Raw genomic sequence first — 26,358 nt, forward strand, 5'->3', positions numbered from 1 at the left:
TCATTCGGCCGGAAAGCCTTTGCCTATGAATTCACCAAATTTCAAGTTAGAAAAGGTAATGAATAAAAAATGTATGTAACTTAATACAACCAGCTTATAGCATAACAAAAAAATACGAATTAATGTTTTAATCCATAAACACAATTCACATATCCATACAGGATTGAATTTGTGACTTCATCCCTCCACCTCTTGTTCATAGGGATTGCCATTTGATCCAAATATCATTGGCCCAAATAGCATAGATGAAAATATGATGCCAATGACTTTAGCTCAAATGACACTCCCTCTTAAGAGTAAGGCAGAGGGTAAGATTGTAGGTTCAAGGTACATGTGTACCAAGAAAAAGATAATAATTATTTTGGCTAATTAGAGAATTGTGGCCACGCAATATGTCAAAGGTTTGGATATTCACCTTGGAAAATATTTTGTGTCAATAATAACTTAATCAACACAAAAAGATTGGGGTTTTGTTTTAAGGTTTGGCTTTCAGATGTGAGTAGAGTATTATACACCAAAGAAATCTGTTATCTGAATTACCTATAGCCATTGTTCTTAAGGAAAATGACATCAAAAGTCCGGAACAAAAGTGTATGTTGTTACAATTTCATTAAATACACATTATAAGATTAATGTTAAAAGAAAATAAAAATCCACCTGTTCAGCCAACTTTTGAAGTCTAATGCTGTCAGCTTCATCCCCATCCTCAGTATCAACTCCCATTTACTTGTCAGATCCATCGCCATCATCATCTTCATCATCAGTTTGAAAACCATCCATACCATCATCATCATCTTCAGCTTCTTCTTCCTTTGCAGCTTCTGCCCAGTAAGTATACAAGTTTAGAAATTATTTTACAAATGATAAAAGATATATCAAAACTATAACTACATATGTACATTTATATCAATATACATTCTAAGAGCAAATTGGAGGGTTAAATTGTGGGTTAAAGACCCAACAGGTGTGTGTGTGTGTGTGTAACTACCAATACAACAACATCAAAGTCCCAGTCCAAAAGTTAGGGTCAGTTATGGATCCTCAACAGAAAAATCGGGTTGGCCACATGTAAACATCTCTGCCGTTTTATCCCATACAAATTCGCACCTTGTCACCTCCTTAATTAACGTCTTTTTTAACTACTACCAACATTATTTTAGAGTTTTCTCAACCTCTTTGAATCAAATAATTACTATTCACTAAATGCATTAGTCACTCTCCTTTGCATGTGCTTGCAGACTCTGCCACTTGATGCTAACTCATGCTTGGCAAGCCTTGTGGTGGTAGGATTGTCTGGCCTGGAAGGCTCTGTGCTTGTGCATTGAATGTCATGCATCCCCTTCCTTGTGTAACCACCAATTATATACATACATATATATATATATATATAGATATAGAGAGAGAGAGAGAGAGAGAGAGAGAGAGAGAGACCTGCAACTTGATCTTTGTACGCAACTAAGAGATCAAGTGCTGCCTTGAAAACACGCCCCAAAGCTTCAGCTGGCAATTGATCAGCGGGAAGCAACAGGAGTGATGTCAATCCCAAACAGCAAACCTTCTTATCATGTTCCCTGTAACATAAAATCATTCACATGAAATAGCCAAATCTTCCCAAAGGGTAAATGAGCTGGTATCAAGTTTAAACAAACTTGCAGGCTGTTGTGGAATGAAGTTCTTTCCCCCCAGGAGGGAACTTGTGGCACAGTAATTTGGCAAAACAAGACTGTCATTGTACCTTTTAAAATTAGCACGTAAACCACTCTTCTTAACTTGTTGCAGCATCTGGAACCATAGATTAAAGATTTCAGTTGCAACACCTAGCTTTTGTAATATACTGAGAGTCAAAGAGGCATTGTAGTAAAGAGCATCCGCAATCTGCAAAGATATATATAAATACATATTAGAAGAATTTCACAATATAAAACGCTTCTATATATCACAAGAAATTTTGAAGCATAAGCCTAGCAAACATTAAATAAATCTGCAACTTTTGATACCCTAAACAAAAACTTCATTTTGAAGTGGCATAATGGCATCTTATTAACCACAGCATGCATAAACTATTATGTTATAGATTTAGGGCATGTTTGGTTGGGGTGAAAAAATGCCATTTTCCACCGTTTGGTTCTGGAGAGAAAATAAGAGACAGAAAATGGGGAGGAAAATAATCTGTTTGGGCCCACATTTTATTTATCCTCCCAATTTGAGTGGAAAATGGGAAGGACAAGACGTTGAATGATATAATTTACACAAATACCCTCACTTTATTACACTCACCTACCCCTCTCACTTTACAACAAAGACATAATAGTCAATTTATATAAACTACATTTTTCATCCTTCATTTTTTCTCTCCAACCAAACAAAAAGGCTTTCCACCCTTCCACTTTTCCACCCCTCCAACCAAACACACACGAGAGAAAACCAAATCTTTTCTATTCTCCCAATTTTCCATCATCTCACTTTTCCACTCCTCCAATCAAACGGACCTTAACATTCAAGTTTTTAGTTTAGGGAGAAGTTTAGACAGAAAATCTATCCTTGACAGGGCTCTCAACACGCTCTTCTACTAGTCAATGACAAACCAACAAAATGACAAGTCCTAAAAACCTATTCCAAACAATCTAAAGTACCCAAGCTGCAAGTTTACTAGTCACTAAAAATGTAGATGAGTTCAGCTTGGGTAGGTTATCTAGCTCATAATTCCAGCACAAACATTATTGTCATAATCAATTAATCTCAAAGGACCATACAGCAATTGTTCAACCCTAAAGGGAGATGAGGTAACTAGTCAAGAGTGCTAGGGCATAAATATGGCTTATATATTTTATTTTCCTCAGGTTGTTAAGTTATATAGAAGTTTGACTAATGAGAGGATAAACCTAAGTGTACAGGTTAAATACAAAAAAACTTCCAAAAGAATTACATTATTACAATCAAATATCAAGAAAATCTACAAAACAATGCAAAAAGACAATGCCAGTTGCACCAAACAGCCATACAAATTGTGTATAAATTATACACAATTTCAACTCAAAGAGTGATGACTCAATGCTGTTGAAGGTATATTTTTTCTAGCTCTAAATTGCACCATTTCTGTCTTCCAAACATTCCTTGTCAACAAAAAAACGCATCAATCACCTTGATAGACATCATCCATTCTAACCCCGAATATTGAAAAGAGAGACTGAAGGTCATTAGCGACCACAAAATGAAGTAGCAAATGATCAATAGACTCCCTACTACAGCAAGGCATTCAACTATACAGCACCAATCCAACTGAATGTAATTCTTTTCAATTAAGTTATCCACAATTAGAATTTTTGCCAGGCTGTTGTTCAGACGAAAAAAACATCCTTTCTAGGAACCTTACAACTCCAAATACTCCAAGGGAATTACATACAATTAGAACCATTTAATACATTACAAGAAGAACAGAAATCAAATTGACTGCCATACCTTAGCTTCCAAGGTAACCTATCAGCCCCTCATTTTCGGCATATAATAATAATAATAATAAATAAATAAATAAATAAAAGAATCCACAGACTCAAGTTCCAATTGTAAAAGGCATGACTAGATACAAGATTCAAGAATTGATCCCCCCACCATCTTTGTATGCAAGATGTACACAAGCATCTTAGTCGGCAATATTCTCAAATAAATTAGGAAAAAATTCTTTGTGAACAACGCTTCTTGCCATTAATAAAACTCCATTGCTTATAAAAAAATTAAATAAATAAATCTTTATGAACAATGTCCCCACACCATTCATCAATCATCATGCCAAAATACTCCCTTCTATCATCACCTAGTGCAAACTTAAAATAGCACAAAAACCTCCCCAACCCACCATTTGATACTAAAACAAAGGCTACACCCATGAAGCCTTTTATAACATTTAAGATCCATCCACCCTTATTCACTATATTTACCCCAATGACATGTGTCCAATAGTGATTTTCTTCTTCACCAGATCTCCACAACCATTGACTTAACTGGCTAAAACCCCATGACAGGATAACAACAAATCAAATTCCAATGAACCAAATGAAATTTAAATTCGTCACCTAGCCAACTCTTTAAGAAATCCCACAACTTTTCCAACGAGGAAATACGTTGGTAAACCAAAAAGTGTACTCATAATAAAAGTAACATCCCCCCCCCCAAAAAAAAAATCTTCCAACCCCATTCTTTCTACACAAAAATTAAATATTGCAATTGCCTTAAAAGCAGAACCCAACAGTAAAAATTATGTTCCTTCTTATTTATTATACACAGGGAGAGGCTACACACCAAATGGTCCATTTGGAAGGCCCAAAAAAAAATACGAGTTCAAACGTGAGTCTTAATGTCAGATGTCATAAAAAACAATGAAAGAAAATCACACAATAACATAAAAGCATACTTGTCAATGACATTCTATCTAGGAATGCCATGTTAAGGGGAAAAAGCAGCAAGGTGGATTTTTTTTTTCCTTTTTCTTTGGTCAGAGGGTGGGTGAGGGCAGTTGTTTAAAAATTGCAAATCAAAAACAAAAAGCATATGAAATTAAGGCACTTAAAGGACAATATGAATACTTATGAAGAGAAGTTTATGTTTGCCCCCTACCACTTGAATAAGAAGACATTTCAGGTATGACTTCTCTGCCCGACGCAACCGTTCAACTGTGGCTCTGAGATATGGCTCAACCCATTGATCCACTTGCCCTTTGCAGTTCTGGAAGAGTACTTGAATGAGCTTTGGAGCTGGCTCGATATCATTGTCCTCCATATTTTTATCTGCCATGATCTGTATAATTGAAACAACACACAGACTTTATCAGCCAGGAGGAAGGAAAGGAGTAAAAAGGTAATTTAAAAGAATCAGTTCCACAAAAAATCACTTAGCCTTTTTCATTTACTTTCAAATGCTAGAACTGAACAGTAGTAGTCAAAACAAATTTTATTAATTATAAAGGAACTCACAGATGAAATCATACTCCAAAGGCTTTGCTGGTAGTCTGGCTCTTTACAAGCAAGGAAATGTGCAGTTCCTCTGGATACGTAATTATCCAAAGGAACCAGAATATCTGAATGAAAATAGAACTAATGAGAATCAAAATATGGGGAAAGTACATGAAAAGCACTACATTCTTCACGTGAAGCTTGTTAACAAAATATACTCAATATCAAATAATGGAGGATATCTTGCAACTTAAGTGATTACTATGTTTAAAACCGACGTCCATGCCCAAGTTTAAACAATATGGTGCAACTTAATACTCCCTCTGTCCTAGAATATTGCCCCCCCCCCCCCACTTGCAAATCTTACAAAATGGATGCCCCATTTTAAAAGTGAATCAAGGATGAATTTAGAAATGCTCTAAAAAAATAAGTCCATAAATTTCAAGGGTTATTTAGGTGGTGTTGATTCAAGACCTTTAAAAACTAAAAATAATATTCCCCAAGAGTGATTAACAATGTCATGCAGTCTTATGTCATGAATTTTTATTAATAGGTTTCATCCCAGTCTTATGTCATGCAGTTGATATAACGTTGATTTCAGATATTTAAGGATTTCGATGGTGCAAAAATAAATTCCCTACAATTTCTGACCAAGTATACAATCAGTAGAGAGAAGCATACTTGGAAAGTAGTCGATAGCAAAGTCTGCCAATGCTTCCATCATCAATGGCCACAGACTCCACATGTCCATAGAAATTGTTGGAGAAAAGAAAGTCATATATGACACAATTTCCAAAACTTCTTCAAAAACCTCTGCAAAGATACATCAGAAAAGGGTATTTGAGTGTTGAATTTCAACAATGAACTTTAAGGGTATTTGAGTGTTAAATTCAACAATGAACTTTAAAAATATATATATATATATATACACACACACATTTTTTTTAAAGGCAACTATCTTGTGAGTATAGAGAGAGATCACAGATTTCACCCTAAAATCTTTGATACCAGTAACTAATAAAAAAGATAAAAGCATTAAACAGGTAAATTTTGCATCCTCTTTTGGTTTCAATGAGCACAAAAGCTTCAAAATAGAACTGCATATACTGCTAAGAGCCTCAGAAGAACCATAGATGTACTGCTCATGTGACTCCAAAATAGGCCACTCGAAGTGACAAAAATGGAAGAACATAGTGCACTGTATGGTAGATGTTTTATAACAATAATAGATAAACCATAAAAGGGCAGGCAGACCAAAGTATGTAGACTCAAACTGAGGAAACAAAACCTAACAACTCAAAGAGGAAGGAGACCTCCAAAACGTATACCTTGAATCTTCAAGGACTTTCACTGCCAGAACTATGCAAACACTCTGCTAAGTAATTTAACCACTATGTTGAAGAAAAATACACATTACCAATGCAAAGCTGCCAAATTTGGAGAGGATGGAGAAGAAGCTGTCAGGTTGGAAGTGTCTTTATTTGTCTAAGGGTGGTAGACTTACTCTTTTGAAGAGTACTCTCTCTAGTCTTCCCACATACCATCTATCCTTATTTACCATCCCAGTAGCCGTGGCTGACAGATTGGAGCGTATTCAAAGAAGATTTTTGTGGGGATCTTCGGAGAAGCACTCCAAACATTCTTTGGTGGCTTGGGAGAAGGTGTGTTCTCCTCTAGAGATGGGCGGTTTGGGGGTTAGGAAGTTAGTTCACTTCAACCAAGCTCTTTTAGGGAAATGGTTATGGAGGTTTGGCGTTGAAGGAACTAGACTTTGGCGGAGGGTTATAGCCACCAAATATGGTGAGGGTCAAGGGGGATGGACAACTAAAGAGTGTAGAAGGGCCCATGGGTGTGGCCTATGGCGTGGTATTAAGATCAGGTGGGAGAGGTTCTCCAAACACTTGGCTTTTGTGGTGGGTGATGGTTCCCGCATTCGTTTTTAGCATGATAGGTGGGTTGGGGATGCCTCCCTTAAAATGCTATATCCTCAGCTGTATGCATGTTCCAGTGACAAGGAAGCCTATATTTCAGATTTGTTGGATAATCAGGTGGATGGGAGTAGTAGATATTGGAATGTGAGATTTTATAGGAATTTCCAAGAGAGGGAATTTGAGGCTGCCTTCTCTTTCCTAAATCTCATTCAGTCCCGTATCCCAAGAGGTTTTGGGTGTGATAGACCTCTTTGGTGTCTTAATGGAAATGGGAAGTTTGATATTCGGTCTTTCTATTACAAGATCAGGGGTACTTCTCATTCCTGCTTCCCTTGGAAGGGGATTTGGAAAGTCAACGTTCCTAAGAGGGTGGCTTTCTTCTTGTGGACCGCTGCCCATGGTCAGATTCCTACCTTGGATAATTTGATGCTCTAGGGCCTCCCTTTGGTGAATAGGTGTTGTATGTGCCACGGATCGGCGGAATCTGTGGACCATCTTCTCATCCATTGTCCTGTAGCTTATTCTTTGTGGGTGCATATGTTGCAAGCTTTTGGGATCCAATGGGTCATGCCAGGTTCAGTGGAGTGTTTTGTGGCCTGTTGGAATAATTGTTTGGGGAAATTTTCTTCAGACATTTGGAATATGGTTCCTGGCTATTTGATGTGGGTTGTTTGGTTGGAAAGAAACCGGCGATCTTTTGAGGATCTAGAGAGAACGCTTGAACAATTACAAGCTCTCAGCCGAAATACTCTTTTTGATTGGGCTAGGTGCTGGGGTTCTTCAAATTGTTCTTCTGTTTTGGAGTTTCTTTCCTCCCTTAGAAGTGCCCCTTAAGCTGCCCTCCCTTTCTTCTTTTTTGTTGTTTTTGTCTATGTTTTTTGTGTTCACCATCTTGAACACCTATATTTGTAGTTTTTGTTCTTTCTTGATGAATATAAGTCTTATTACTTATTGAAAAAAAACTATATCCACTGTTGTCAATCTACTCGAATGTCAACTTTATGTCCACACTGACTCATTGACTTATCGGTCAAACACTCTTTCTACACTGTTCACTGGTCATTTCACCCAACTTCTATCTTAAATGTAGGGTGTAAACAGGCACTCAGCAATATCCGGTGGGCAGTGTCAGGTTTGGGGTCAAGCCGACAACCGACCAGATTATGGTGGGTCTGGGATCAAGCAACCTGTTGGCAACCACAGGAATACAGGTCATCGACTGCCACGACAGCTAGATCAGTCGAAACCTCCTTAAACTTGGAGGCATCAACAAGGCAAAGCTGAGATTTCCAATCAAGATCTCGCAAAATTGTTTGGAACCTCGCCACATCTGGGAGATATTTCAACAAATCGACTACACATGAAGAAAAATGGCAGAGATCAGCGACTAGAGAAGGAAAGAGAATAGTGACTTTCGGTTAGATTGATTGGAGTCGGATTTCAGGCAAGAACTGCCACTCAACCCAAGATGGTCGGGTTTTCTAGGCAAAGAACCGCCGTCGACCACCATATTGGTAGAATCGGACAGCTCCATTGGGTCCAAGTCAGGGCTGGACAGCCCTACATGTTTTAATAGGTTGAGTCATGAGTGGTCTAATGATAAATCAATTTATAGTTTGGACTTTATTAAGTTTTGGTTATTTTGTAACGTAGGGCAGATCCATAGTGTTCTGCAAATCATATGAGTTGAGTGGCTTCTAAAATTTTCTAGGAGTACCAACTATCTCAGGGTTATTTTCATCTAGTCCAAGTTAATCTTTTGGTGCTTCTGGGATTAATCTTCATTAGTTTTCCAGATTTTGATAAGGGGTATTCAAGTATTTTGGTTATTGAAGGCATGCATCCCAAGTGCTTCTTTTTGTGTTTATCACTATCAAATGTGTTGTTCCAAGGAAAACACATTGTCTTTTCCTTCCAGTGTTCAAGACAAAGGATTATAAAAAATAAAAAATAAAAAATAAAAAGGATTTTAGGATTTTTATGGGTACAAAATAGAGAAACATTTTATTTAACTTCGGGAAAGGCCAAAGGATGAGCAGCTTAAGGCTTATAACCATAGAAACTAGTTTAATTTAGTAACAAAATTCTCGACCTTAAATTGTTTCACTTTAATTACTTTTTTTCATTGGTTGCAAGCTTTTGAAACCTTTTCTTTTACTTCTCTCCTTGGTATGATTGACCATTGTACTTTGACAACTTAATTGTGTGCCCATTGTATACTTTCTATGTACTTAGGATTTTCATTTCTTAAATGAAGTTATGTTACTAATAAAACCAAATTAGTAATAAAAATACAAGCATGTCCAGGACAAGGCATGTTTAATAAATGAGCCAAATGTAAGCAAGACAAAGTTCCACTTGCCTAGGCTAGCAAAATAAGGCTCATGCAATCTTATGAGCAGGTGAAGGAGCTTGTGAAAAATATCTGTAAACAGGTTTGTATAGGCTTGCACACAAAAAAAAAGCTTCATTACGGGAAGAGATGCTAGCTACCCAAGGAAAAATGTCTTCAAAATTATTGTGTCCACACTCGGAAGATATCAATTCAATTTTACATGTGAAGGCATAAGGACAGGATACTGAAACCATTTATGTACCCATATGAAATAGCAGTAATACCAATCCTTTAAACAATTGTCAACCAAAAACACTCAAAAAGGGTAAAGAACCCAATGTTAACATGAAGCCAACTTAAGTTCCGAAAAGCCTACTGACTAGCATAAACAGAAAACATAATACACAATCAAACTAGATACCCTTGAGAGTTATTGATAACAATATATACAAGGCCCACCAATCCTCTTTAGCAGCAAAATTTTTTCAGGAAATAAAAAAATTCAGAAAAGAATAGAAACCATGTAAACAAATAAGCCAGATTGAACCGTTAGAATAAATACCTTGGCCATCACTTGATAACATTCTACGCATTATGGGGAGCAAAGTTGGCTCAACTTGGACAAAAAGGTGAGGAAGCCTGCTCACTGATTCAAGAATTGTGCTAATGGCACGCAAACAACCAACTGCAGCCAAAGCACCAGGATCATCAGCTTCGTCTTCAGCTTCTGCCGTGTTCATACACCTCCAAAATGCAGCCGCCTGAATATTTATTATAAAAAAATTGTCAAGCAGTTCTGAATATATATGTAAAATCAAATAAAAATGGAGGCAAACAGTACCAAATTCTGGCATAACCCAAGAGCATAAGGTGCCATCTCCTCCCCAAACTTGTCCACTATAGTCTCCAAAGTAAAGACCAGGTCCTCATTCTCAACCTCATTCATAAGTTTAAAGAACTCTGGATGGAAGAAAATACATATATTTATAGAATTCATTAAATAAGTTGCTTAGTTAGCAGAATTTTGCAAAGTTTCACAAAGCACGTACCATCAAGGAGTTGAGGAAGAATTGGACGGATTTCATTCAAATCTGCATTGTGAACAAAATGCAATCACTGTCAAGATAACCAACATCTACACTAATGGAAAAATAAACATTAAGAAACACAGAAAAACACTCACACACAGAGTGTAGCATATATATACCTCTGCAAGCTTCAACAAAAGAACGCAATGCAAAAACAGAATCAACACGAACGGGAAGTTCTGAATCTCGCATCCCAGACACAACACTGTGCAAAGCTTTTAGGAAATTGTTCTGGTCCGCGAAGTTTATATGGGCATACTGTCCTGCAACCCATGCAGCCTAATATCCAGAATATTCAGGAGAATAAGCTAGTGTCAAAAGGCAGAAAAATAACAATTTACTGAAAATAAACGCCATGCTAAACTGACTAGTATAACAAAATAATCAAAGAAATGTAATTTGTCAACCTCCTGGCAAAAGGCAGCAAAATAACTATATACTAAAAATAAAAATTATCATTTAAATTTTTTAAGTGCAATAAAGTTGAGACGCAACACTTGCTACAGTCCTAAAATCAGAGTTTGAAAAGAAAAAAGGCAAACAGTAGAGTTTTAAACCATCAAAACACACTACAACATCAAATCCAATGAGTCACCAAATTTGATAATAATAAATAAGCAGAAAAGAAATTTTAGACCAACAAACCTTGGCCCTAAGATGCCCAACAGGACTATTGAACTCAGGGAAAACATGTTGCACTAACATAGGCTCAAGTTGGGACTTATAAGGTTCAGTTTGCTTCAATTTATCACAAAGAGCTCCAATAGCAAGAAGAGCACCATCTTTCTGTCTGTAGGGTTTGTACTCTACTGGTGCTTCATCATAACTGGAAGAGAAAATAATACAAGAAACAAAAACAAGACCATTAGAGCACCCATTATGTGATACACACATTGCAGGCCATAAGATAAATGTATAGATACAAACGTACATACATACACACACACACACACACACACACGCATATATATGCAATATATACCTCTTAAAAATTCCCACGATAAATTGAATAAACTTGTGAAGATTTTCTTTTCCACGCTTTCTAACCAACTCACTAACAAAATCCATGGCAGCAGTCCTCGGACTGTATAAATCTTCAATGATATCTGCAGCAAACCCAGAGAAGTCCTAAATTGCCTAAACCAGTCCAGGGTCTTTAAAAAAATAAATTCAGATCAAGACGCCATACCATAGCCCTTCCTCACATACTCATGTGGGTCTTCATCCCAAAGCTTTTGATCATTGTCATTGAAGCACATAAGGGGGAACACTATCTCAAAAAGAAGACTATCAAGTCGGGATTGGAGCAGAGTATACATGGTATTCTTTGAGATACTGCATATATAATAAATAAATAAAAGAGGGTTATAAATGTTATTGGCATAATAAAGACTTAAATTTGAGTTTTAAAGAAAATGCATATGTTATATATGTAGCTTGAGTTTTGATTTTTGAAAATATGCTAGCAGCTCTATTCCCTTAGGGTTCAAATTACTAAAGAACTTTCAACGAAGCACAAATACAACTCTTGATAATACCATGTTGTAATTCAGTCAAATCTTTACAAATTCACCAATAAACTTATGTAATTATTTTTTGTTTTTTTGGAAAATATTGACAGCAACATTTAAGGGTTTTTGCAGTCACAACCTAGTCTTAGCAATATTAAGTATGCCTTATTTTGCCACATATTCTCCAAGATCTTACTTCATCCAGATCTTAATCCAAATATACACTGGTAACAACTCTAAGGACACATTGGCAAATAAGATATTTCTTCTCTACCCTTAAAACTAGACTAAAATGAAAAATAAAAGTCACACACACACATATATATATATAGAGAGAGAGAGAGAGAGAGGAACATGCCAGGCCCAAATAGTGAAAATGGTCTAAACCTCATTGAATTTAAATTCCATATGATACTTCCAATTCTTTATTCTATCCATCTCAAAATAGCAAACCCTTTGTAGTTGGCATGAAGAATTATTTAAGCTTAGGTGTAACAATGCTCTTAGCTTTGAAGTGTGGTGTAAGATGAACTGGTCCTCTATGAGCCTTACAAATCTACAATCGTATCATTCTTAAAAAATTAGAAAACAATAAATGATATTAACTTTTTCTAATAAACACAACTAAACAGCTGATGCTACTGGTGAGTAGATTGATTAAACCACAAAACACATAAAAGAAAAGGATAAAAAGGACTTTGATCTTCTTTTTTTGGATAGATAAGTAGAGGGGGGGAAGAAGTAGTTAGATCTATGACAATTTTATCTCATTTTTTTGGATAATGCAGGGAACCCTTTTTAAGGAAGAGCCCTTTCAACTTGCCTCTAGATGGTAAAACCTATGGGCAACTGACTCCGCCTACCAAAACCAGCTGCAGGGTAATCCAGGAGCATTCACCCCTGACGAGCTATGACAATTTTATCTTGAAAAAAGGAAAAATGTAAAATCACCTGTTGCTTAGGTATTGAAGAATAAGGTTGATAACTCTGTCGGGTAAATAGCCACCAACACGAATCACATTCAGCAAATTTATGTGACACTCCAAGATCTTTCCAGCATAGTTCTTCTGAAACATTTGAGCAAAAGCTTTGTTTTCTGGGTTTTGAAGTTTCAAATCTCCAAACCTGAGTAAAACAAGACTTTAAATGGCAATGAAAAGTCAAAATGCCTCTTGCAGCAAGCCTCATACTTATTTTAACATGTTTCAAATATAGGAAAATACCGAGTGTACAGCCTATTTAAAATGTGAATTGTCCATTTCTTGACCTTCCACCATCCCCATGATTTCCTAAGCTCTGGATCAGCAGGCTGCCCTTCCAAGGGAACGGGACTCTCCAACATATTTAAGAAAAGAATCATCCACGCATTGAACACATTTGGATCAAATAGCTGCTTTGGAATCTCCAACTGAAAAGAACAAACAACAAACCCAAATGATATATTAAAATCATCTTCTGAATTAAGAAATCAGTCCTGCTCAATTTGGACGTGAAAGAGGAAGAAAAAGATGGAAAGAAGGTAAAAATTTCCTCTTTTCTCCAAGACTTTTCCAAAACAAAAACAAACAAAAAGGTGGACCAAAGCTATCTTCAGCTTTTTCTATTTCTTTTATCAGTTAATTTGCTCTTAATTTGACAGTATTTTGAAAGGTAGAGGACTATGTGGAATTTTCAGTGATGTCAACTTTAAACTTTCCCAGATATGCATATATTTACTTGGATAATAGTTCAGGATATATATTTGCAATTTATCCAAAATGAATTTAAGCTTAATATGAAATGGGAACATTAATAACCAATCAAAACACCACCAAGAATGAAAACCCATGTATAAAGGTAGACTGCAAAACTCTCAATCTAAGAACGTACATATATGGATGACCAAAATATTTTACAGATAAGCTTGATCAGATCTGCTACATCCAATGGTGGGTTGACAATCTGGACAAGCCTGTTGAATATATTGAGCAGATGAGGGAATGTCTCCTCAACGATGTGATAAACCGGTGTTCTCTCCTCATCAGATTTGAACCTAAGAATATAAAAGAGTGGAATGCATTTCAGAAAACAAAGCACATATCTTGCAAACAAGGGAAAAGATTCTACGTGAAAAAATATTTATTATGCGATAAGAGTACCCCATCAATCAGAAATGTATCAGTAAATAGCATTGCTGAAGACATCAATACACAAAGACACATAAGATAGGATGGTAAAGTTATGGTTCTTTCCCAGATTTATAATGTTCGAGTGTACTGAACTATTGATCCCATGCCTCACACCACCCAAGTAGTGTTAATGCATTCACTAATATGTCCAAGGCACAAGGAGACATAAATACATGGGAACATATAGAGAATGCTTAATGATGCTTGAATAGCATTAAGTACAAGGATGTTGAATCAGGTAACTTATAGTTTAAGTAATAAAGAAAGGGTAAGAGAGAAAAAGAAATGATGACAACAGTGCAAAATCACTTTAGTATACTCCTGGTTGGTTAAATCAGAAGGCAGGTCCTTTAGGACTGAAACCGTGAAGGTGAGAGAGTAACCACAGCCATGCTCTCATATGCTTTCAAACAAAGTAGGTTTTATTTTTCACTAACCATCACATAATTTTAAGAGAACATTATTTGGTTTGCATAATCTCGACTATCAATTGAACTTATGTAATTTAAATTCCGAACAAGGAAAAAAACTTAACCAAAAGCAGGATAAGAGATAAAAACTTACTCGTATTTTCTAGCAAGAATCCGCAACACGTACAAAGCTCCATGGACTTGTTGATCTTGTAAGTTATGCTTCACCCAGTCCAGAAGGCGTGGCCACTGTTCGGGGTAATCAGAATTAATAAGCGTCTTGAGGCATTCACCGAGCTGTGCCCTATACAACATGACATTTCAAGTTATTTCACATTAGAAATAAGAAGGACGCTTGCGTATTACCAGGAATATCATAAACTCCAAAGCATGTCTTACAAACACAGGAACACACACTAATAACAACAAAGACAAACACCAAAGGTTTGGTATCGTTAAGAACAAATGGCAAAAGGGTTTTTCCCCAAATCATCACAAGAGGGTATTTGCAATGCTAGCACGCACAGACATACATAACTAGAAGTATCCATCCATTGGAAATATATGCCACTACAACTAATAAAACAGTAACAGTTCAAAATAAAAAATAAAAAAATTTACCTCAACAGAGGAGGAAGTTGGGTTACAAACACTAAAATATGATCCCTCACCATGTCTTTATCAGCTGGCAAAATCTTGTGCTGCTCATCTACATCAAGCCCAAACTGAACGATTAGAGATCAAAAATTTAGCAACAGATTTAATTCATTAAAAATCCAGCATACCCGGATCATGAGGCGCCCAGTTCTTCGCAATGAAGTTCTTGAAATGAATGCTAGCGGCTTGGCGCACCGCCATGTCACAATTATTGTCCACAATGATTTGCAACAGCCTCACCAAATGCTGAGGCGTATATTGAAACTGCCATTTCCAAACACCATCAATCATTCTTCAATCATTCTTTTTTTCAATTCCAATTACCAATAACAATTACAACACAAACCAAAAATCAACCAAACAGAAAATGATTTTTAATCTCGACCTTTATCTCCAAGAAACTAAATTTTCCAAGCAAGTACCAAAGCGTAGGTATTGAATTACACATAATCGAACAAGAACAAAGCATAATTCTGAGTTTAGCGAAATCGAAACAAAAAAAGGAAAATTTCCGAAAACACGAATTGATTGAAAAACCTGATTGAGGCTTTGCTCGGCGGCTTTACGTTCATCGGGATTGGGGCTCAGAGCAGCTTGGAGAATCACGGCGAGGCTAGGAAGATCCATTTCCGAATCAAATCAAAGAAAATCGACAATCGAGATTGATCTGAATCTAAACCCCTTTGTGCTATGAATCTCTTTCTCTCTCTAGGGTTTAGAATCAGAGAGAGAGAGAGAGAGAGAATGTGTGTTTTTGTTTGTGTTTTGAGTTTTGCGGAGAGATACAGCAAATTGAAACAATGCGGGCTGTATTTAAAGCTACTAGGGTTTACGGTTGCTTTTAAAGTTTTATGATTTAACCAAAATAACATACACTCTATTTTGGACTAGTTGACTCGGACACATACAATTTGGGGGTGTTTGGTAACGGGATGAAGTCAACCGAGTTTGGAATTTGCTAGCGTTTAATTTAGGTTGTGTTTGGTATTAGCTTAAAACGTCAATTTTTTTTATTGTTTAGCTTATTTTTGCCACTATTCATGAGTTCTATTATACTTTTTAGCACTATTTATAGATGACTATACTATTTCAGCCACTTTTTAGTTTAATCTATAATACTTTCAAAAAATATTTTCAGTTTAGGGTTTAAATTGTTCCCAAACGAACTCTTAACTTGCGTTTATACTCGTTAATTTTATTTTTCAAATTTTTTAAATTAAAAAAGAGTAATGTTATCGTCACAAACTATTTTACGATATTTTTACAAATGGTTGATATGACTAACTTCTTATTGGTTTTCATCTAAGTTCACCATTAACATCACTTTTTTATTTACCAATAATCATTCACCATATTAGCAGTTTAAAAAAATTTATAAAAATATTTATATCTCTAACATTACTAATTAAAAAAATCCAATCATATTGTTTATCTCAAAACAAAAAAATCCAATCAATTATTGATTTTTTTTTTTAATGGAAGTTGATGAAGAACCTTAATGGAATGAAACTTAAAGAGTAATGTCACAGTTACAAACTATTTTACAATATTTTTACAAATTATTGATATGACCAACTTTTTAATGGTTTTCATCTAAGCCTACCATTAACATCATTTTTTCATTTATCAATAATCACTTACCATATTAACAGTTTGTAAAAAAAATTGTATATTTAGCATTACTCAAACTTAAAACTCACATAATTGAAATAAAGAGAAGCAAAATTATAGGGATAAAATGAATTTTTTAAAAACTTGCAGTTTAAGCTTTTAAATACAATAAATGTTACGTCTACAATAGTTTCATAACAAATTATAGGTAGCAAGTTGTTATAGACTGTTATTGGTAAGAAAAATAGTAATTTCAGTGGTAAATTCAAATTAAAAATCTGTAACAATCTGCTACTTAGGATTTGTTATAAAAATATTGTAAATATAGTTTTTTTTTTTTTTTTTTTTTTTTTTAAGTACAGTGAGACTAAGAGCGTAACTTTTGGCACTGGGTGTTCAGTTGGTGCGTGTATGAAATTATGAATGACGTTGAAAAGGGCGTATTTGCCGCACGTTCGCTCTCCAGGCTGTCTTGTAGCAGACTAGGAATGTCCCATTATGGCATTATGCATTATGCAATGTCCAATCCTCCATGTACTATGTGCTGTTTGACACCTAACTACGATTGCTAAATTTGTGTTTTTCCTTAACCAGGTAGTCTAAAAAAATCTCATGATCTATTTTTTTAACACTTAAAAATATAAAAATCCTATAAAATATAAAATATAAAAATCGATTCTTAGAAATATATATTTATTTATTTATAAAAATCATAAGTATTGCTAAGTCCCGCATGTTGTTATTAGTTAGTAAAAAAATTATGTCCAGTGGGTCTAAATTATAAGCAACAATAACTTGTCATCTTAGATCTATTGTAAAAATATTGCGAATGCATTACTTAAAAGAGTATTGTTACCGTCATAAACTATTTTACAATATTTTTACAAATTATTGATGTGACAAATTTTTATTAGTTCTAATATGTGCCCAATACTATTATCACAGTTTTGCTTACCAATAATTATTTAGAAAATGTTAAAGTCACATCAGTTGTTTGTAAAAATGTTATAAAAAAGTTTGTATATGAGCATTACTTTACTTAAAAATCACATTTGGCTAATACAAGATATTATTAAGACTTTTAAAAAATATCCAAACTTGTTCTAAGCACAAACGATACTTATGGTTTGTTCAGAATTAGATTATAAGCTAGTTTTTAGCTCTTTTTTTGTTATACTTTCAGCAAAACATCAATCAACTTCTTTTATTTTGTTCCAAATTTTTTTTTTAAACTTATTTTATTTAGCTTTTAGCTTTTACCGATGATACTTTCAATAAATAAATAAAAAACTAGATAAGTTATTCTCAAATAGAATTTTGGTATGCGTTTGACATTAAATTAGAAGCTGCCTTTTTGCTTATTTTATTTTTATGTACTATTTTTGAATTCTACATTGCTTTTGTCTCATGTTATGCAAATAGGCTAGCTACTAGAAATAAGCAATTCTCAAACAAACACTTAACACCATTTAAAAATTTCATACTCCTCTAAGTCTCATGCTTCCTTAAACTGTTTGTCTTAACATCACATGTCTCATAATGACTTACATCATACCAATTATATAATTTATATGTGCGAGGGAGTGTTCAAAGATGAATAATGAAGTATGAGGGATTGGGGTATTTTAAACGATTATGCTTAGTGGGCAAATTGAATATTTTTGAAAAGCTTTGGGAGTCCATGACATTAACCCAAACCTCAATAGTAGATTTTTGTATTTTAATCAAAAATATGTTATAATAAATAGGTCATTCTATCATACATATATTTCTTAGGCCAAAATATACCTTTGGTCTCTAAAGATCTCACATTGAACACTTTTAAAGTTAAAAAAACGAGCAGTATTGGTCCCTTCATCTAGTTTTGTTAAATTTTTTTTGTGTATATGGCCAATGAAGTAATAAGGTGACATTTTTTTAATAACATGACAATTAAGTTTTTAGAGCAATGCTATATACATGAAAATTTTTACAACATTGTTTACACCTGTTAATTAGACAAGTTTGTATTGAAGTTAAATTTTTACTTACCTCTATTAATCTACCACATTAGCAAGAGTCTATCTCTTTGTATCTATGAAATTTTTCGAGTTTTTTTTAAAGAAAATTACATGGTGCCAAATCACTCACACATACCCATTACCTGACCTGAATCCATATCAATCGAGCCCCAGCTCCACATTGTATCTTCTTCTACCAATGCCTTACTTTGTTATCAAGCTTTGAAGACGGCTACTAGGTCCATAGTTCCATATTTGAAGTGGTTTATCTGTGGTAGTGATGAATCTCTTCATTCTATTCTTGTAATTGTACTTAATTGAAAAAATTTAGACCTCATCTCATTGTAGGAATTGGTTTCAATGTAAGGTTGTATTTGCGAGTGAGGTTTATGGTAGATGCGGTTAAGCGCTCGATCTTTGTGTGACCTTCGTTGGATTCCCTGTACACAAGTTGGGCCCTTCCGACAAAATTGATTGGCGCATTTAGACAAACATGTCATGTGCATTACGGAAACCTAACATCGATCAAGGTTCCCTTGAGGTGTCATTTGATTCGTCAACATTACGGTAACGTGAAAAGTCCGGTGTTAGGTTCGATTATTTCATTATTTGTAACATCACATTACTGTAATATAAGATTACCAAAAGTTGACATGGTCATAAATTATGGTAATCTCATTACCTTATTAAACTATTTGGAATATGCTCATTTTTCTAAAATTGAAATTTTTTTACTGAAAGTACTGTAGATAAATGTAAAAGTTAGTTGAAATAATACAGTAGGACCTATGAACAGTACGAAAAAGTACAGTGGGACTCATGAATAGTAGCAAAAATAAGCTGAACAGTAAAATAAACTAGTTTTTTAATTTTTGCCAAACACACTAAATGATGATAATCTTTATATTGCTTATTTATAGGAATGTAATAATTTATGGACAAAGTTTAGTTACAAAATTGGTTGTAGCCTTAGGTTACAAACTTACCTAATATATTTTTATTGAAGATGAATTTTGATAAATCCACCACTCGATTACATCTTCTTCTTATATCCTTTATGCTTGCAAAATTTCAAGAAAATTAAATTTCAATAGCTATGTCATCAATAAAATTTTTTAAATTGCAAGTTTTTGTAATTTAAAATTATGCACAAAATTTAAGCTTATAAATCATATAGTAAATAATATCTGATTGACACAAAATTTAGCATATGTATTAAAAGCATAAAGAACATGCAATTCAACAGTTAGATTTTCAAAATATGTTGTAATATTTATTTTATTGAGTAAGTTTGTAGCCTTAAGCTACAACCAATTTTGTAACCAAACTTCATCCATAATTTATACTGTATAGGCAAGCACCTGTGTGTGGGTTTTCAATTTGCTCGTTGTGCATGTCGTTATACTCTAGGAAATATGCCTAAGCTATGTGGACTAGAGGCGGAGGGTTTAGTGAGAGTCACTACTTGGTTTAGCTTTAAGAATCAAACTTAGGCCATTTGCAAAGGACCTTGTATATTTCGAATCTAGGTTCGGAATTAAAGTACAAGGATGGGATGGTGCTAAGCACCTTGAAAGATGCTAAAAGCAACCCTAATAAAACTTTAGAATCATAAACCATGCTTTTTTACGGCTAAATTACTTTTAAGTTAAACTAATAAGTTAAACTAACGAAGTAGTCGAAGCATAAGTGATTGGCCAATTTCCATAAAGCTAGAACTAATCTACACAAAAATATATTTTTAAAAAAGACGGCAATATAGAAAATGGTAAAAGCATGCAAACCACAACTAGACACCAATAAGTGTTTAGGAAGAGGAAAGCCCGAAGTCCGGGCAGAAAAACCTCACCCCCAATCACATTGTCGAAAATCACCATTAAACAATATAGTTGCAGTATAAAACACTATGAACCCTCCAAGCCTATAAGTCTAAGTGTACTTGAGCCCTCTAAGCTCCAGCTAAAAACCCACCAAATAGATTGGATTTTGAATGTAGCTTCTTAAGTTTCCAAGAACCTTCACTTACTACTCACAAGGGTCTGTGCACAGGTGAGATGAAAGAAATACAAATCTCAATTAAGGATTGAAAGAGATGAAAAGAGATATGAAGTGTTTTGCTCAACAACTAAAAGCTCTCTCTTTTCTTAAAAAGGGTCTCCTCTTTGATATCCAACTTATGTCCTAAGGTTTGCAATGACCCTTATCTAAAGACATAATATATATATATATATAAACATTTTTTTACTCTAAAATTTATATACTTGGCCCCCCTCCCAAAAAAATTGACAAGCTGACCCATGAAATCTCAAAAATGGATAATAAGAAAAATCTTTTTTTTTTTAAAGCACATATCCGGATAATAAGAAAAATCTCTAGAAAAATCATAAATCTAGTCTAAGCAAAAACAATAACAACAAATCAATTACAAATCCTAACAAAACAAATCACAAAAACCCAATAACCTTTACCCAATTTTTTCTCTCATTTGAGAGCTTTATGCCTCTCTCAAATGACTCCACCCCATAGCCACAAAGACAACTCCTATGATGTTGATCGCTCCATCCACACACCAATTCATCACCAACAACTTAGATCAGTTGGTATCTTTAACTTAACCCATAAAAAAAATTTATCTATTTTTTGAATAATCAATTTTTTTAATGTTTTATTAACTTTGTGACACACTTGGCATGCATGCATAAATGGTAATACGCGTGTGAAACAACAACAATCTATTGTTTTGTGCCTTACCTAAACTACCACCAAAGCATGTGTGTGATTAGTCTATTGGTAATAAACTGTGTGCCTTAATTAAATTAATGTAATGATAGGAAAGCTATATTATTTACTTACTTAAAGACTCAAAGTTACAGTCCATTATCATGTAATTGTTTAATAGGCCTCTTCTTCTTCTTTTTTAACTATTTTATCAAACTTGCAATTTTTCAATGGAAAAAATTTCAACCTTACTAAGACACCAATAATTGTCTCACCCTTTTTTTAGCTAAATTTTAATGCATGATATTTATTAATCCTTATTTTAGCTGCTTTATTAATATGATGCTTGACATGGATTTGAACTTTAACTATAGATTTTGTTTTTTTTTTTTATAGAATCTTTTAACTATTTAAATAGCATTATGAAGTTAATAGTTATAGAATGGTGTGAAAAGAATAAATATATTTTTTTTTCATTTATAATGTCGAGAGAATATAGAATCGGTCCAACCTTGGTCAAACCTTGAAAATATTAGGATATGTCAATTGACTTACAAAACTCTTGATTATAAATTGTTATTGTTGATTTTTTTTTCAAACTAAAAAATACAAATAATTAAAAAATTAATTGTCCACCTCTAGTATTGATATTCTAATTTTTTAAAATCTTTGAACAAAGAACTTTGGTCCCCCTAAGTTTGAATCCTAGTTTTGTCCTTGCTCTTAATCACAAACATCCATCATCAAAAGTGCACAATTTCACCTTTGTGTTTTAACATTCATCACAAAACAAATAAACATGCAAGTATATATAATAGCATGTGCAGATTAAGAAAGCTAGTAGGCATGGATTCTAATGGAAAAATGCTTTAAATAAAGGGTGTGCCTCATGGAAAGGAAAAACTCATAGGTTCAGATCATATGTCATGGCTTGCCTCTTGGTAGCCTATTGTGTACTCTATCCATAGAATGCATACACAATTAGCAAAAACAACCATGAAAACAACAAATGGGTGAGGCATTAGTGGGATAGATGTAGGCTTGAGCGGTATCCATAGATCCATTGGATTGGATTATGGACATGAATAAACAAAGGGATGTGTTAATGGACACTGTAGGTACTCAAAAAATAAAGGCCCAAGCCCACTAAGAATAGTGGTACCTTACCCTTTATACCAAGCCCAAACAATAGAATTTATAAGAGACTGAGAAAAATACTTCAAGTGTAACTCTAAACTAAGTCCTGATATATAGCTGAAGAGATTAGAATGATAGAGAAGAGAAATTTAAGTAGTGATTGGTAGTAATGCTCTCCTCGGGTTGGTCTGAGGATTAGTTTCTTATTTATGAGTATTACAAGTTCTAGACCAAATTATACACTGTTTACTTCCTTGTTTTTCTATTTCTTAGAAAAAATAAAATCCCCCCTTGTTTTTGGGATGCTCTCTTCCTTTTATATCCTGCCTCCTTACATTCTAGCCCTCCACCTGTATACTTCAAAGCATTTCACAGGATACTTGTCCCATCAAAACTCTGCTAAAGGTGGTAGAAGGGGCAGCTAGCTGTGAAGTTACTGTTTAGGTGTTATTTCCACATTAATGCAGCTGATATGGTTGGTGTAAGACATTCAATGCGGAGGTGAGAAGTATCTCTTTCAAGGGGCTTCCTCTCACATCCATTACCCCCATCGTGGTTCTCTCCCCCCTTCCATGGTCCTTCATAGGATACTAAATGTCCATGCTTTTACTTCCATCCTCAAGTTAATGAAATCCTCAGAGCTTACTAAACTCTTCGGACTGACATGCAAACCATTCTTTGATCGATTCATCTTCGGTCCTCGGACCCTCCACAAACACTATAAGGTGCTTGTTAAGAAATTGTTTTATGTTATATTTTTTTTGCTTTATGTCAAATTTTTGACCGGCTTTATAGGGTGTGAAGCTTGATGGGACTGACAAGACTACTCTTTGGACGAAATGAAGCAACATCATTGTCCACATACAAAGCGGCATGGATGAGGACAGGCAAAACATTAATAAGAGAATCTAATGCCTCAGACAGTTATTAACTAGTTGTCAAACCGTTGGAGTCTCATCAAGACCTGCATTAGTAAGCCCTAAATCATTACAAGGAGAGCATTAAAACCACAATCAAGGCCCCAACGGCTAGAAACCCCAAAGACTATATATACACGCCCATAAGGAACACAACAGGTACACAATTTCAACAAAAAGAAATGCACTTACACTTCTCATTTATCTCTTGATACTTAGGCATCAGATACATTATGGCAGCCGCCACACCACTGTCCATCTCGGGAAAAGCTTTAGTTCCATTTTGTAGGATCAGTGACACGGTCCTGACATCATATGGACAAACATACTCTACTGACGAATAGAATTCACCAGTTTGGCGCCGTCTGTGGGGACAACATTTTCGTATTAAGGTTCGAGAATATAGTTCCAACCATTCTCTACAATTCAGATGGAGTCTAATTAAGACCCTGCGACACTGGCCCTGTAAATCCAAGCACTTACAGCTAGCGTGGAAGAACTCACCAGACAAAACCAATAAATGAGGCAACAACTCTAATAAGAAGCCAACCGATCTAGACAATTAGGAAGACGAGGGGAATAGCCAGAGACGAAGCTATCAAAGGCCTGCCATTATAGACGAATCGAGCTTGGAACTTCTTCGAGGAATGAGGAAGGAATTGGATGAATAAAGGAGTGCTATCAAAGAAAAAACAGATCGAAGAGTGGATAGGATGGTCAGAACCACAAACTCCCTTTACAACAGCAATTCTTGAGTGCCCGGTACCATCGAAGTTTCGCCTGCCTCAACTCGAGCAGTTCGATGGGCTTAAGGATCCCTTGGACCATCTCAACACTTTCAAGATGACGCTAGGTCTCCAACAACCCCCCGATGAAATAATGTGCCGCTCTTTCCCTACTACTCTCAAAGGGGCTGCGAGGGAGTGGTTCACAAAGCTACTTGCCTCGTCCTTTGATAACTTTGAACAGTTAAGCAGTTCCTTCCTACACCACTTCATAGGGGGGCAACGCCAGAGGAGGCCAGCAGACCATTTACTCACCATCAAGCAGGGAGAGAAAGAAACCCTGAGGTCATACGTGGAGCGCTTTACCCGCGAGACTTTGGAAGTAGACGAAACTGATGACAAGGTGCAGTTGACAACCTTTAAAGCTGGATTGAAGTCCAGAGAGTTCGTGGTCTCACTCGCAAAGAATCTCCCTAAGACGATGGCAAAAATGCTCCTGAAGGTGCAGAAGTACATGAACGCTAAAGATGCTTTAGCCGTGATAAAAGACGTGGAGAAAACCGATGACAAGGGAACAAAGGAAGATGATCGTAGAGGATAAAAGAGGGAGCAACTAGATCGTTAGTCTAGAGACGGGAGTAAAAGGAAGGACGAAAAAACTTCCCAAACGGTAAAATTTACTCCTTTAGTTATGCCTGTTGACAAAATTTTGGCGCAGATTAAGGATGAGCACTACCTCAAATGGCCAAGGCCACTACATTTGTCACCCGACGTACGCGACAAAAAGAAGTACTGCCGGTTCCACAAGGATCATGATTACTACAACGAGGATTGTAGAGACCTAAAGGAGTAGATAGAGGAACTTATACAAAAAGGGAAACTGCAGAAGTTTGTGAAAAAAGGGGAATCTAGTAGACTCAGGGACGATAGTAAAAGCCAGTGCGAATCCATGCCTAGGGACGAGGATCACACATCCCAATGTCCGCCAAATGTGATAGGGGAGATAAAGACAATCATAGGAGGGCCGTCCACAGGTAGTTCATTCAGATCTCTCAAGAAAGCATGTTAGAGGCAGGTGAATAGCGTCCACCGAATACCCCCATTTAAGTAGAGACGGATGGATCGAGACATTTCTTTCACGGAAGAAGATGCTAGGGGAGTGAAGCAGTCTCATGACGACCCCTTGGTCATAATGCTCACGATAGAAGAATTCAACACCAGAAGAATCCTCGTAGACAATGGCAGCTCTGCAGATATCATCTACCTCTTCGCTTTTCAATAGCTAAAGCTAAATTCAGAAAGGCTGCGCCCATTTAACTCCCCCCTCGTCAGCTGCAGTAGAGACAGGGTATATCCTAAAGGTATAGTGACACTAACGGTCACAGTGGGGACTCACCCGAGGCAACTGACTCGCCAATTGGACTTCCTGGTGGTGGACTGTCCCTCGTCTTACAATGTGATCATAAGAAGGCCCATACTCAACCGTTGGAGAGCGGCCACATCCACCTATTGCTTGAAGGTAAAGTTTCCAACAGAAAACGGTGTCGGAGAGGTGAAAGGAGATCAAGCACTAGCCAGGGAATGCTACCAGGCCGTGCTAGTTGCAAAAGAGAACCATACATACATGGATGATTGAGGAGGAGCAAGAAGATAAAGTGGAAGCCCTAGAGACAGTGGAGCTGGTCAAAGGAGATGCAACCAAGACGGCCAGAATAGGGACGACGTTGAGCCCTGAGATGAGGACGAGCTCCTCTAGCTCCTTAGAGAGAACTTGGATATCTTTACGTGGAGTCACCTCTAGCCTGGATCTGGTTGAGGAGCGGAGAATTTCGACCTGAAGAAAGAGCTTGCAAAAATGAAAGACGAGGCTCGTACCTTCAAGGACTCTATGGAGGCCGCAAAGAAGGTTGCTTACAAGGAAGGGGTGGAGGCAAGAAAACCAATTATCCGAGGAGTTTGCCGAGCTATGTCGGGAATATTGTCAACAAGTGTGGGGGGAAGCTTTGAATGTGGCAGGGATTCCCTCAACCTCCGAGCTGAGGAAGCCCGAAAACATCTGGCTCCCCCAAGACATTCAGGTGATATAAGAACTTCCTCCTGTCGCACCTGCCCCTGAGACAGCATCTTCCACGCTCCCTCCCATGATTCCAAAGCCCATTCCAACTCCTACAAACCTAAGAGTTCCAACAAAGAGAAGGAACGGG

The 26,358-nt window shown here is 35.9% G+C and overlaps 1 protein-coding gene across 1 annotated transcript; it reads right to left on the reverse strand.

Moving 5' to 3' along the window:
- Nucleotides 1-722: 722 nt before the first annotated feature.
- LOC142631147 (importin beta-like SAD2) lies at nt 723-15,817 on the reverse strand. The gene is made up of 20 exons (XM_075805240.1): nt 15,584-15,817; nt 15,175-15,310; nt 15,011-15,098; nt 14,544-14,693; nt 13,681-13,843; nt 13,035-13,219; nt 12,763-12,951; nt 11,490-11,635; nt 11,283-11,406; nt 10,946-11,126; nt 10,420-10,579; nt 10,262-10,303; nt 10,054-10,172; nt 9,775-9,973; nt 5,628-5,759; nt 4,968-5,071; nt 4,612-4,791; nt 1,736-1,875; nt 1,432-1,571; nt 723-821 (listed from the first exon to the last, which is right to left on the reverse strand). The coding sequence occupies exons 1-20, from the start codon at nt 15,671-15,673 to the stop codon at nt 724-726; spliced, it is 2,766 nt and encodes a 921-aa protein (XP_075661355.1). The 5' UTR covers nt 15,674-15,817; the 3' UTR covers nt 723.
- Between the last annotated feature and the right edge of the window lie 10,541 nt (nt 15,818-26,358).

The sequence above is a fragment of the Castanea sativa genome, chromosome 4, assembly GCF_040712315.1.
Source record: "Castanea sativa cultivar Marrone di Chiusa Pesio chromosome 4, ASM4071231v1".
Lineage (NCBI taxonomy): Eukaryota > Viridiplantae > Streptophyta > Magnoliopsida > Fagales > Fagaceae > Castanea > Castanea sativa.

What these genes read in the sequence shown, in the direction of transcription:
- LOC142631147 (XM_075805240.1), bottom strand. Translation starts at nt 15,673, where the DNA reads ATGGATCTTCCTAGCCTCGCCGTGATTCTCCAAGCTGCTCTGAGCCCC. An exon ending in ATTCTTGCTAGAAAATACGA is followed by an intron (nt 13,844 to 14,543) that starts GTAAGTTTTTAT and finishes TTATATTCTTAG; the next exon opens with GTTCAAATCTGATGAGGAGA. An exon ending in ATCGTGGGAATTTTTAAGAG is followed by an intron (nt 11,127 to 11,282) that starts GTATATATTGCA and finishes TTTCTCTTCCAG; the next exon opens with TTATGATGAAGCACCAGTAG.